This window comes from Tachysurus fulvidraco, chromosome 20 (assembly GCF_022655615.1).
Source record: "Tachysurus fulvidraco isolate hzauxx_2018 chromosome 20, HZAU_PFXX_2.0, whole genome shotgun sequence".
Taxonomy (NCBI): domain Eukaryota; kingdom Metazoa; phylum Chordata; class Actinopteri; order Siluriformes; family Bagridae; genus Tachysurus; species Tachysurus fulvidraco.
This window is the reverse complement of record NC_062537.1, coordinates 18,577,121-18,590,094: the sequence shown is the minus strand read 5'-3', so window position 1 is coordinate 18,590,094 and position 12,974 is coordinate 18,577,121. Positions and strand designations below refer to the sequence as shown.

General features: G+C 39.0%; 1 protein-coding gene across 2 annotated transcripts in view; it reads right to left on the bottom strand.

Annotated features, from left to right (window-relative positions):
- gnaz (guanine nucleotide binding protein (G protein), alpha z polypeptide) overlaps positions 1 to 12,974 on the bottom strand; it is a 59,891-nt gene that overhangs the window by 20,965 nt on the left and 25,952 nt on the right. For both annotated transcript variants that reach the window (XM_027175399.2, XM_027175400.2), the window contains exon 2: positions 41 to 1,433. In XM_027175399.2, the coding sequence (XP_027031200.1) occupies positions 41 to 763 (723 nt within the window). In that variant the 5' untranslated portion in view covers positions 764 to 1,433. The remainder of the gene's footprint in view (positions 1 to 40; positions 1,434 to 12,974) is intronic.

The following is a 12,974-nucleotide window of genomic DNA, read 5'->3' as shown; positions in this document are numbered from 1 at the left end:
CTTTACACTACAATTGAACGTAGTTTGAAGATGTTCTTACCGTCTGGTTGTCTTCATAAAGCTTGAGGTCATAGCCACTGAGCTCCACGCAGAATATAATCGCAGTTACACCCTCGAAGCAGTGGATCCACTTCTTTCTCTCTGAACGTTGACCACCCACATCTACCATCTTGAAAGTGAGCTCTTTGAAGGTAAACTTGTTCTCAACAATGCCGGTGGTCATGTCACGAGAACGCAGGATGTCCTCGACAGTCGGGATGTACTCGGGTGCTGAAATTCTGTCCAAGTCATTCAGGTAGTAAGCAGTGTTGTCCTCGAGGTGATACTCGTTGGAGCGCTGGAAACATTCCTGAACTCCTGAATCAGCCCACAAGCGCTTCATCACTCCAAGAAGCTCAGGCGTGATCTCCCCTTTGCTCTCAGCAGGACCCGTTAGGGCGAAGAGCTGGACAGCATCGTAGGCCCGGTCAGGGTTGTGGAAGTCAATCTTGAGTGTGGCCAGAGCTCGGATGATGCGTGTAAGAGAATCAATGGCATTGTAAAGGATCAAGGGTTTGTATTCCTTGCATGCTTCGAGGTTGAACCCACCGCTGTGGATGATCTTCATTTGCTTGACGATAGTGCTCTTGCCTGAGTTGCTGGTACCGAGGAGCAGCAGTTTGATCTCACGCCTCTGTCGCTGGCTCTCTGAGCGAAGGTGTCGGTCAATGCGCCTTGAGCGTCTGGCTGCCTCTTTTTCCTCCGAACTCTGACGGCACCCCATGGTCAATTATGGGTTACACACCCGCACCCACACACACTCACACACACACACACACACACACACACACTCCACAGCACCCCAAACGTCCAGACCACAGACCAAGTTCCGAGGTTTGGAAAGAAGAGAAAATAGAAGAAGTTGAGGAAAAAAGGTCCAATTTTGATGGTGCCACCCAGGTCCAAAGAGAAGGCACAAGCCTTACACCTTGCCAAGTAGATTTAGGCTACATGCATCCAAGTTCAACAGTTAGTCTTTTTACTATCACAAACTGGCATTCATCGCTACTCCAACCCTGCTTCACCAACGTGGCTTCCGTTTTATATCTCAAACACTGGGGGGTTATACCAGGGGACACCCCCCCAGAAAGCAATGGTTAAAGGGAGCCTGTCAGTGCTGAGAGAAAGAGTGTAGGTCAAGCAAAAGCAACTCTGCATCCACCCACATTTTATAAAGCAAGTAATCCTCAGTATTCCACCAGGCGCGAGCATCGGATGTTATTCAACATTGCTTCAGTTCTTACTTTGTAAAATGTCTTTTCTCCTTACAGCTGGGCAGAAATCATGCTCTGTAAACACATATACACACTTTTCAGACTTCTGGGCACCAGATTGTCCTACTGTTTCTTCGTTGCATAAGCCAACACTTCTCAGGCAGCCAAAGACATGGGTTCCTGAAGAATAAATAAGAGTCACATATTAGATTTGATGACAGGCAAACAGACATGTGGAGTAAAAACCGGCGGTTAAAATAACACAACAGCAAGCAAATAAGAACCTCTTGTGGTTTAGAGTGTGTACGTCCATGCTTGTTTCACATGGTTGGCTTTGAAGGTGGATAATCTTGTGAGAATTTTGTGTAAGACTGAAGTTCTGTTTCCTAAACACTTTTTACACAACCACTAATTTATCCTCCTTGCTGATTCAAATGATCTGCTGTGATACTGTCAGCATCAAGGGTTAGTTTCCTATTTACCAGGAAACTACTGTACCTCCTGCTGTTTGATCATATCAGTGTTTTAAACATGTGCCAGAGCCAGAATCCAATTAGACTAGTGGTTCTGTAAAGTCTGGTGTTTTCAGGACTTTAATATATCAAATGTCCAGAAATCAATGTAATGGAAGTGTGAAACCTGTCACACACACACACACACACACACACACACACACACACACACACACACACACACACACACACACACACACACAATGCAGAGTTCTTCTCCAGCAAACAATGACACTTCAATTACAAAAGTAGAATAAACAAGCGGATACTAAATACACCTTTGTACATGTGAAAGTGTACCATTTAAATTCAGGGTAACCAAATACACACACAAATAGCCACACACACACACACACACACACACACACACACACACACACACACACACACACACACACACACACACACACACACACTTCTCTGTTCTCATTCAGTCCAGACCTAGCTACCACCCAATTTGTTTTCTAGCTTTCACTGTCTATTCTATTCTTATGTGTTTATTTATTCCTCTTGAATTCTGCATTCTGGTGTTGCCCCAAAGGGAATCGATGTACACATACATACAAGCACACACACACACACACACACACACACACACACACACACACACGCACACACACACACACACACACACACACACACAGATAGACGCACACAGAGCCAGACAGGGTGTGAAACGAAAACAGATGCAGAATGAATGTCCTTGCCTGTAGACATCACTTTTCCACTCGGTTGGCTGCTTCAACTAAGCTAAATTAAAGTAAGCTAAACAAGATAAAGTAGCTAGATGATCTGACTACGTTTACTAACTTTGGCTAAAATAAATTTCTTATATTCTGCTGTGAGGTATAAACCTTACAAACTTTTGAAAAGCATTACTGAAAGTAGACTGCTTCTCACACATACGTAGTGAGCTGTAAATTCTTTTAAGCAAAATAAGAGTAATGAAGTGAAGGGTTTGCTTACTTTCCTATGCGGTGCCTGGTACTCATGTCACAAACAATCTCTATGCGGATATAATGACATCGTCTCTTTAGCCGTTTGGCTTAACTCTTTTTCCCAGTGGACAAAAAATAGTTTTGTTGTGCCCATGTTCAGTCCCCAGTGGTGTTAATATGAAGCTTATATGAAAGTACAGTATACACTCAGAGCTTTATTAATTTGTAGTGTTTCATAAGTATTTCTGTTTCTAGAATACTATGGGTGATATATTCATAGAAAGGTCCAAAAGAACAAGAACAGTTCATTTTTTTCCATACAAATGTTTATGTCTTTAAAGTAAACGTTGATATCAAACCCATTTCCGCTCTCTGAGGTGCTCCAAGCGATTATTCATAAACAGCAAAAATTTGTATCTTCAACCAATAAATTCTGCAGGCGGTTATCAACAGAGGGAAAAACACATGTCTCACACAGAAAGCCAACTAAGCCATCCTTAAAAAATTTTTGGTTTGCAGTAACAGTAAAAAAAAAAAGGCTCGGTAGGTAGGTCTACAGTATATATATTTTTTCAAGTTGCAATGAAAAAAAAAGTTTTCGGTGATGGTGATTACGTAGGTATGACTTTAATCAAATTAGCATATCGTGACGTCACTGACTGGGTCTTCAACCCGTGCCTTCGGGCGCATCACTGAAAACCTTATTTTGATGCTGGACAGTTTTTCCAGAACTTCGTGCCAAGTTAAAGCGGTGTCGAGCTGTTTTAATGAATTTTTTAGATGTATTATGGTGCCCGAACCCGTATGACTTTGAACGGTGACCGCGAACATTTTGTTTACTGCAGCCGCAGCCATCATTACCACGCGCGAACTGTCGTCTCTGACAGTGAATGAGAGTATGAGACGAAGCGAACGCACAGGCCATAGTGTGACATCCGGTAACCAATAGTGTGACATCCGGTAACCAATAGTGTGACATCCGGTAACCAATAGTGTAAATATAGATGACATCACAGGTTCTTATTTAAAAGAAAGAACGTAGCCTTCCTTTGTATGTAGGCTTAGGCAATTTATATATTTACAATACTTACTAAAATATAATTATTATTATTTTATTGCTTTTGTATTAGTTGTTTGAAGAGTAAAATAAAAAAGTTAAATGGTATGCCAGTGTACTGCTAAAAAAGCTTATTACAAACTCTACACTGATCAGATTATCCTCTATACTATGTTTTTTTGTAGTAAAGATGCACAAGAGTATCAAAATATGTGAGCTAGCTATTGGATATATGAAGTAACCTATACAAGGATACGCTTCTAGAGTTATTTTGTTTCCAGTAAGAAATGCAAGATGAAATATGAAAAGCGAATCACATGCTGCCTTCCTGTTTAAGACAGCACTGTCTTTCCGTTCACGTGTTTCTTTATGCCTTTGAGTGCATTAAATCATGTTCTTGTTAAAACTAGCATGACAATAACCTTATTAATGATTGACTGCGCACAGCTGTAATGGCGAGCTCTATTCAGATTGAAAAATGCACGGCGGAGTGGAATGAATGGACGTCGAAGCCGACACATTGGTAGAGAAGCTTGTGCCTGTGGGAGTGGGGGGTAAATAGAGGAGCTTTGTGGCAGGTCGTGTGCTGTTTGCTGTGGAATGAATGGGAAATAGTGCGATGGCCTACTTTCAAGTCAGAGATTACATTACATGCCACCGTCAATGCAGAGAGTTCGGCTTCTGTCTTTATGTCTTGTTATGATGTGCAACAAATGTATGACGCGCTATATTGTGGACGTAGTTAAACTTTCAGAGAGCACTGTCACGACATCACAAAAAATAAAGTCTTACTCTATTTTCCATTAACTGACTCGACTCATTTGTAAAGAATTCAGAGGAAAAACTCCATTATAAAAATCCATTACAAAATATTCCCGCAGTTCCTCCAAACTGAATAATTAAACCTTCATCGCACAACGGCAGCAGGGCTATACATCATTTAAAAGTGTAAATTAATTGTTAGCATTCTACCTCTACTGGCTGTGCAGCCTGGAAAAGTAAAAGTAATTATAAAAAAGTGTGTCAGGAAACTCTGTTCAGTGAGAAACACTGAGCACTTGAGAAAAAAAGAAAAAACAACACTTTAGTTCCTCTAGGATTTCACACTTTTGAGATAGCAGAAATTAACCCAATATTTGGAGAAGCATCCAATTTTTTTAAATTAGCACCCCGAGTGGGAACGGAATCCAGACTCAAATGCAGAGAAAGACAGACATGGGTTTTATTAATAAAACAATAAAATTAACAGAGACAGGAAAACACTAGAGCAACTACAACACAAAACATGACAACACATACAAAAAGAATGAAATCCAAATACCTAAACCAGACACCACCGTGTAACAACCGCTAACACAAAACAACAGGTATAAACAGGGAGGGTAATTAGCAAGACATGAGGAACAGTGCTGCAGAGGCAGGAACGGGATAAGGATCGGGCGGGGCAAATACACGTAAGAACGCAAAACATAAACAAAGACTCATGGCACAGAATATAAATGCCCTTAGTGTTCCAGCAGGGAATTGTCAAGGCCATTAAGACACAAAAGCCTCGATTCATGTGTGTGGAACAGGAGCACAGCTCTCATAGAAAGTCATTATGTCTTCAGTACTAGGAGAAGTAAAAGAAGAATCATATGTCTACAATTTTACATTTACAGGATCTGACAGATGCCTTTATCCAGACCAACGAACATTTTATCTCATTTTGGGCCTTGCTCAGGGGCCAAACTTACAACCTTCTATTCAGTACCCCAACACCTTAATTACTACTATTTGCAATAAAAAAAAACATTGCTAAAAGTAAACAAAAAACCCACAAAACCATAATGAAGGTCCTCAAGTACACAACACAACAACAATTATACTGATTTTTCACATAATTATTATGGAGGTTCATTTTAGCAGATTTCTGATTAATTGTCCATTTAATTGAACTAATTTCAAAGTTTACTCACAGTCTACAGTGTAACATGGAGATTCAGAAAGTTTCCAGAAGGTATAAGAAAACCCCTGGAATAAAAGCAAGGCTTGAATATACAGTATGTTTATATATTTACATTTAATGTCACGAATTGTCACAAGACTTTATCACTGATGATACAGCATCCGTTCCTTCACCAGCATCTCTTATATCTCTGCTTTCTATGTTCCTGGAAACTTCCATAGACTTCTCTGTCCATAGACATCTCTTTACAGAAAATGTCACTATATCAACAATCAAGCACGCTTTAATACTGTATATGTTTAAATGCGCCGTACACCAATTAAATCGCAGTATACATGATAACGTTAGAACAAATGCATTCTGTTGGAGAAAATGAATCAGCTCCTCCTTACCAATCAGAATCAAATGTTCGACAGAATGTGCAGTATCATTTAATATTACGTTAAACAACACATCATTCATTTTATAATCATCTTTTGTCACTCCTGCTGTTTGTGTGTGTGTGTGTGTGTGTGTGTGTGTGTGTGTGTGTGTGTGTGTGTGTGTGTGTGTGTGTGTGTGTGTGTGTGTGTGTGCGCGTGAAGACTTTAGTTTCACTTCCAGCTTGCAGCTCTAAACTCCAGTCATGCCCGACACACACTCTTCTCTTTTTAATCCGAAGTTATTAATTAGAATTCTATTATACTCCTGTAAATAAATCATTCTAATAATTTCCACACATTTTTAAATGAATATGTTTTAATTAAGTGTGTTAGAGGTATTATGTCGTGTCATTCAGTAAGCCGAATAAAAACACTGAAATAAAACCTAGCAGCATTTTTTTTAATAAACGGAATTTCTGCAAAACTGAAATAAACAGATATTTTAATCCTATAATAAATCCCATAATTCTCGTCAGTTCTAAACAACATGCCAGGTCAAAGGGAGGCGTGAGCTAGAGTACGTATGTGAACTTGTGTCTTTTGTCATTGCTAATCCACATCCGCATTCAGAACTAGCTGAATAAGCTCTCATTTTAATATTGTTAATATAGCTAAATACTATATAAATATTCAATAATCCGGCAGCAGATAGGCTTAACACTTAGCGACTTAGCTACCTAGCAAGTTAGCTGCATTTTTTCATAAACTAGCAAGTCATAGTTTCTAATCCAATGTGATATTCTTAGTCAAAGTTAGGAAAAGTTCCTCAGGCTAAATAATTGTCTAAAGGTTTAAGATCACAGAGCCTTGAGAATGAAATGTGGCTAATGAGCTACAAAGGATGCAGATGCTACATGCTAAGCACATTTCTTTCTAAAGGTCCTATAAAATCAGGAGGCTAAGAACACTAAATTGTCCATTGAACCATTAAATAACTCTTGAAGAACCATTTTTGTAAGGTAAGCTATATCTCAGCAAGAGTGTTTATTCTGTTTCAGGTGATAATATCAGGCGATTAACCTCATCATTACAATTCAGGAATTTTTAAATAAAGGTGTAAATATCAAGCTTTAATTCCACATTAGTTCAGCAGTTAAGACTAGATCCTAGCATTTGGAAGGTTATGAGTCCGACCACCTCCCATGCGGGTCACATTGAACAAAAGCGTCAATAAATACATCTGACATTTCCATCTGACTGAACCTTCGGTGCTTGTCACAACTCGAAAAGCAAACGGCAACATGATTGATGCTCTTCACCGGCTCACTAATGTTCTCCATTACTCCATATACACTACGGTTAATATCTAAATACTTACACATCGCAATGATCACAAAAAAACATGACCACAACTCTGTATAGCTGATATTCCCCAAGTCCCAAGTCCCCAAGTCCACCAAGCTGCCACTGCTGGGCCCCTGAGCAAGGCCCTTAACCCTCAGTTGCTCAGTTGTAAGTCACTCTGGATAAGGGTGTCTGCTAAATGCAGTAAATGTGAAAATGTGAATATTCAACATATATAAATTCAATCGTCAAATTCGATTTAAATGATTGTTCAATTAGTGATTAGGCACCACATGAGTGCATATAATATACATTTAGTTTTATTGATTTCTTTCTATTTATCCTGATAATTGTTAATTGATCACTCATAATATACGAATACAATCAATACATCATCATGAAGCATCATCTGCGTAACTCCGCCTCATAATAACACACCTCTCTCCATTCACATAAGAGGTTTCCATTGATTAAATTGTATTGATAGAGTTACTGCGTCACCTATATCTATCAGAGGTGGGAAGTAACGGAGTAAAAATACTTCGTTACTGTACTTAAATAAATTTTTCTGGTATCAGTACTTTACTCCACTATTTATTTTTCGGACAACTTTTTACTTTTACTCATTACATTTTTACACAAATATCTGTACTTTTTACTTCTTACATTTTCAAAACGGACTCGTTACTTTTAGTATTATTTCTTCTCATTGAGCGCTGTTTCCAGCCTATCATCCTATCATTGTGCGGCTTTTTCCCCATGTGACTGGTGTACTGTATTGTGTACTGGTGTACTGTATTATTATTTATTTATTATCAGACATAGACTAAGGATAGCGGAGCTAACAATGAGCAGCATGCCTACAAAAGGAATGGCTAATGTTCATTCAGAGGGAGTCACCGATGTTAAAATAACTAACAACGAGGACATTCCTGAACACACATGGCCATATATGAGGGAGATGTTTGTAATAATCGGAATCAAAAAGGATTCCTGGCGAATGCTTTGAGAATTGTGTCAACCCAAAAAACACGAAGCTTAATGCTTAATTTAATTAACATCAATTTTGTCATTTGTAAAACATCACAATAATTGAGTTGTTTTCGAGGACAGAGCTGGAATCTCCCTACAGTTTGGGATATGGCCTTGGTGATACACTTGGTATACATTATATTTCCAAAAGTATTGGGTCACCTGACCTTTCCTGCTATATGTGGTTGTTTTCTGATCTCATCCCTACTGAATACCTTTGGGATGAATGTGAACGCTGACTCCACCCTACATCACCTACATCAGTGCCTGCCTTTCGTAACACTCTTGTGGCTGATGAACACAAATATACATCAGCACACTCCAAAATTATATATATGACGTCCAGTTACCAGTATGACACTAAACAGGTAGTAGTAACGGCGACTTTTTACTTAAGTACATGTCAGAGCCCATACTTCTTTACTTTAACTCGAGTAAAAGAGTGCAGTCACTACTTCTACTTTTACTGGAGTCTTTTAATGAGTATCTGTACTTCTACTTGAGTAAAGGATGTGTGTACTTTTGCCACCTCTGATATTTATTGAAAGCAAACTAAACTGGTCGTGTTTTTCCATCCATCCAGTTTTCTCCTATTCATAAAGATTGAAGCAAGTGATCTCAGGGAGCTACAAATTTAGCTTAAACATGATCTAATTTGTATAATCTTATTATCTCACTTTAAATTAAATATTCTATATAACACATTTATTACACATTTCTTCTCCCTCTTTATCTTTCAGCCATTTTCTCCTCTGATAAAGAAATTCTTAATCCTCTTAAAAGTCCTCAATACTCCTAACACTTCTTGCCTTTAAGAGCTCTTTTAAGATGCTTTGTGATAAGATGATTTGTTCTTTTCATGAATATGGGTCCTGGAGTCTATCCCAGTGGACTAGGGGCACAAGGCGGTGGGACTCCCTTTACAGGGTGCCAGTACATTAGAAAGCACAAACACACACACACACACACACACACACACACACACACACACACACAGTACAGACAATTTAGAAATGCCAGTCTGCCTACAATACATGTCTTTGGACTAGAGGTGGAAACCAGAGATCGTGAAGGTAACCCCTGAAGCACAGGGAGAACATGTAAACCCCACACACACTGGGCGGAGACCAGAATTGAGCCCTCAACCTGTTTCTTACACAAACCAGTGTGAACCTCACAGTCACTTATAGTCACTTTTATGATGATTTAATTAGTGTCTTATTAGGTATGTGTATAATTAGAATCTGTGGTTCATCTGAATGCTGTGTACATACAGTATTGTGTGTATATGTAGTGGATATACAGTATCATTATATTTTATACAGTAAATATTTAGCAATTTATTTGAAATTGTAAACTGAATAAAGGTGAAAAGATCCAGTCAGTGAGATGATTTTTATATTCAATGTCATCATATCAACAAATATAAAATATAAATAAAGTCAGAGATCATCACACCCACACACACATACACACAAACACACACACAAACACACACACACTTGTACTGAAAATGAAACAGAATGTTCTGTCCCGATTCACCTTTCATTTCCCCTCTGTTTGCCTAAACCTTTCGTTTCCTTTTACTAGACAGGTGTAATAATCATCACATGAATAAAAAGTTCCACTTAAACAGAGTCTCAGTTCTGCTTACATACAGAAGTAGAGGAATTGTAACACAATTCACACTGTTAGTCTCACTAAACATGCCTGGCTGTAAGGGGAGTTCACACCTGCTAATCTTATTCAGCACACACAATAATGTGATTGTTCAAATTCTGACAATTCTTTAATTCTGTTTCAAGGACGGAAGACAAAACATACTTTTATACACACACACATTTATCTGAGAGAGAGAGAGACAGAGAGAGAGAGAGAGAGAGAGAGAGAGAGAGAGAGAGAGAGAGAGAGAGAGAGAGCACATAACGCATGATGTTCCTTACATTAATGTTTTCATTACTGACATTAGCTAGCTAGCTAGCTAGCTAGCTAGATAGATAGATAGATAGATAGATAGATAGATAGATAGATAGATAGATAGATAGATAGACAGATAGATAGATAGACAGATAGATTGATTTCAAACGTTATTAATCTATTTAATAATTTTTTTTATTTTTTTTTTTTATTTTACTTAAAAAGTATAGAAATATAGTATTATAGAATGGCAGTCAAAGAAATAAAGAGCATTTGCTTATGAAATATTAAGAATAAGGATAATGCCTGATCAGAGTCTGTAGTCTGAGATAAAAGCGTACGAGATTTTAATGTGTGTATGTTTATACTGTGTGTGTCATGAGCAGCACTGCTGTTCAGTTTGCATGACGCCTCGGCTTGAAACCATCTATTAAACTGCAGGGATGAAATTATATCTGCGTTCCACATAATTAAGTGAAGTCTTGAAACTGTAATGCAAGCCCCTGAAGCTGAGCCCTAACAATTCTCACCCTTCATTCGACCACCTGATCTCCCACCAGCCTTTATTCTGATTCACGACAGACTTTCACGTTGTCTCCAGATGTCTTCGTCATGTCCTGAGCACACTAAACTCTACACCATGGCCAGATGAAAACGCAAAGCCAAGTGCTCTGAGTTCACCTAGAGTTTAGGCCTGCCAGCTGCGGTGTTTACTGTGCACTGTTGACGTCAAAGCACCATCCCCCAGCCCTGTCCCTTAATATTATTCTGGTAAACTATTGGGAAGGGAGGAGGGAGGAAGGATTCCTGTGTCCGTCACATTAACATTCGCTTCCGTCTCCACGTGACTCATGGCCCAGAATCAGACGATCATTGATTATTGTGCACATTACCACTGTACTGGAACAACACAGAGTGAACAAACCCTCACACACACAAACACACACACACACACACACACACACACACACACACACACACACACACACACACACACGCACACACACACGTGTCACATTGGTCTGTCTCCACCATGCATGAATCACGTGCAAAAATAAAGATATCATAAGGAAACGATAATAAAAAAAATATTGCCATTACTTTTGTGTACTGTTACGACGTCCACCCACATGTACAGTGAGTGGTCAGTTTCAGTGAAGGAGGCGTGGCCTGTGCACCTGTATAAGTAGGAGGTGTGGCTTTTGTGAATTCTATTCTAAGAGAAAGAGGCATGGCCTTTAAGAGTGCCTCATAGTGAAGGAGTTGTGGTCTTTATGATTGTGTCTGAGTGAAGGAGGTGTGGCCTTTATGCCTGTACTTTAGGTGAAGGAGGTGTGGTCTTTATGCCCTTATTAGTGAAGCAGGCATGGCCTTTACATTTGCTCTTAATGAAGGAGGCATGGCCATTATGTTTACTCTTAGTGAAGGAGGCATGGCCATTATGTTTACTCTTAGTGAAGGAGGCATGGCCATTATGTTTGCAATTAGTGAAGAAGGTGTGGCCATTATGTTTACTCTTAGTGAAGGGGGTGTGGCCATTATGTTTACTCTTAGTGAAGGGGGTGTGGCCATTATGTTTGCAATTAGTGAAGAAGGTGTGGCCATTATGTTTACTCTTAGTGAAGGGGGTGTGGCCATTATGTTTGCAATTAGTGAAGAAGGTGTGGCCATTATGTTTACTCTTAGTGAAGGGGGTGTGGCCATTATGTTTGCTATTAGTGAAGAAGATGTGGTCATTATGTTTGCTATTAGTGAAGGGGGTGTGGCCATTATGTTTGCTATTAGTGAAGGGGTGTGGCCATTATGTTTTCTATTAGTGAAAACGGTGCAGCAGTCATGCCTTTGTCTTCTTGAAGGAGATGAGGCCTTTATGCCTGTCTCATTGTTAAACATGATTGAATGAGTGTGTGAGTGTGAGCTCAGTAAACCTGTGTCCTATCCAGCATGTAATCCTGTTACATTTCAATAAAATCCAACATAAATCAACATACATTTCTAATATGAATTAAATATATAAACATTACTATTAATCCTGAAATAATCCTATCAGACAAGATATGAGAGTGGACATCTGTTTAGTTCTTTCATTAAAACTTGGTCATAAATAATGAGCATTATATTCAGCAAGATTTACGTTAAAGTCAGACCCACAGTTTAAGCAGAGAATGTGGGATGACCGTGTGAGTGTGAGCAGGGTCACACAGCAGACAGCACGTGATTGGCCTCTTTAATCACACTGAAAGCCATAAACTGTAATAAATAATCTGTAGTTGCACACAAACCCCTTTTGTTTCTCTTCTTGGAAATCAAAGCACAGGCATTGTTGGGAAAGTTTGCTTTGAAATGTGGTTTGCTATGGGAAGTGAACCGAAGTAAAATCTCACGTCATTGTATTCATTATCACAAAGATGTCACATTCTGCTAATTACTGTACCCTTGCAGTTTCCCTTTTTACAAAGAAGGAAAAAACCTTTTTGTTATTAAAGGCATGGGTTTTCAATCTGACTGCATTGGAAATAGATTGTGGCATCGGAAACTTTAATGGATGACACATAACTCCAAACAGCTATTTAACTGTTCTAGTGAATTCCAGCTCTCAGGATCATGAGTC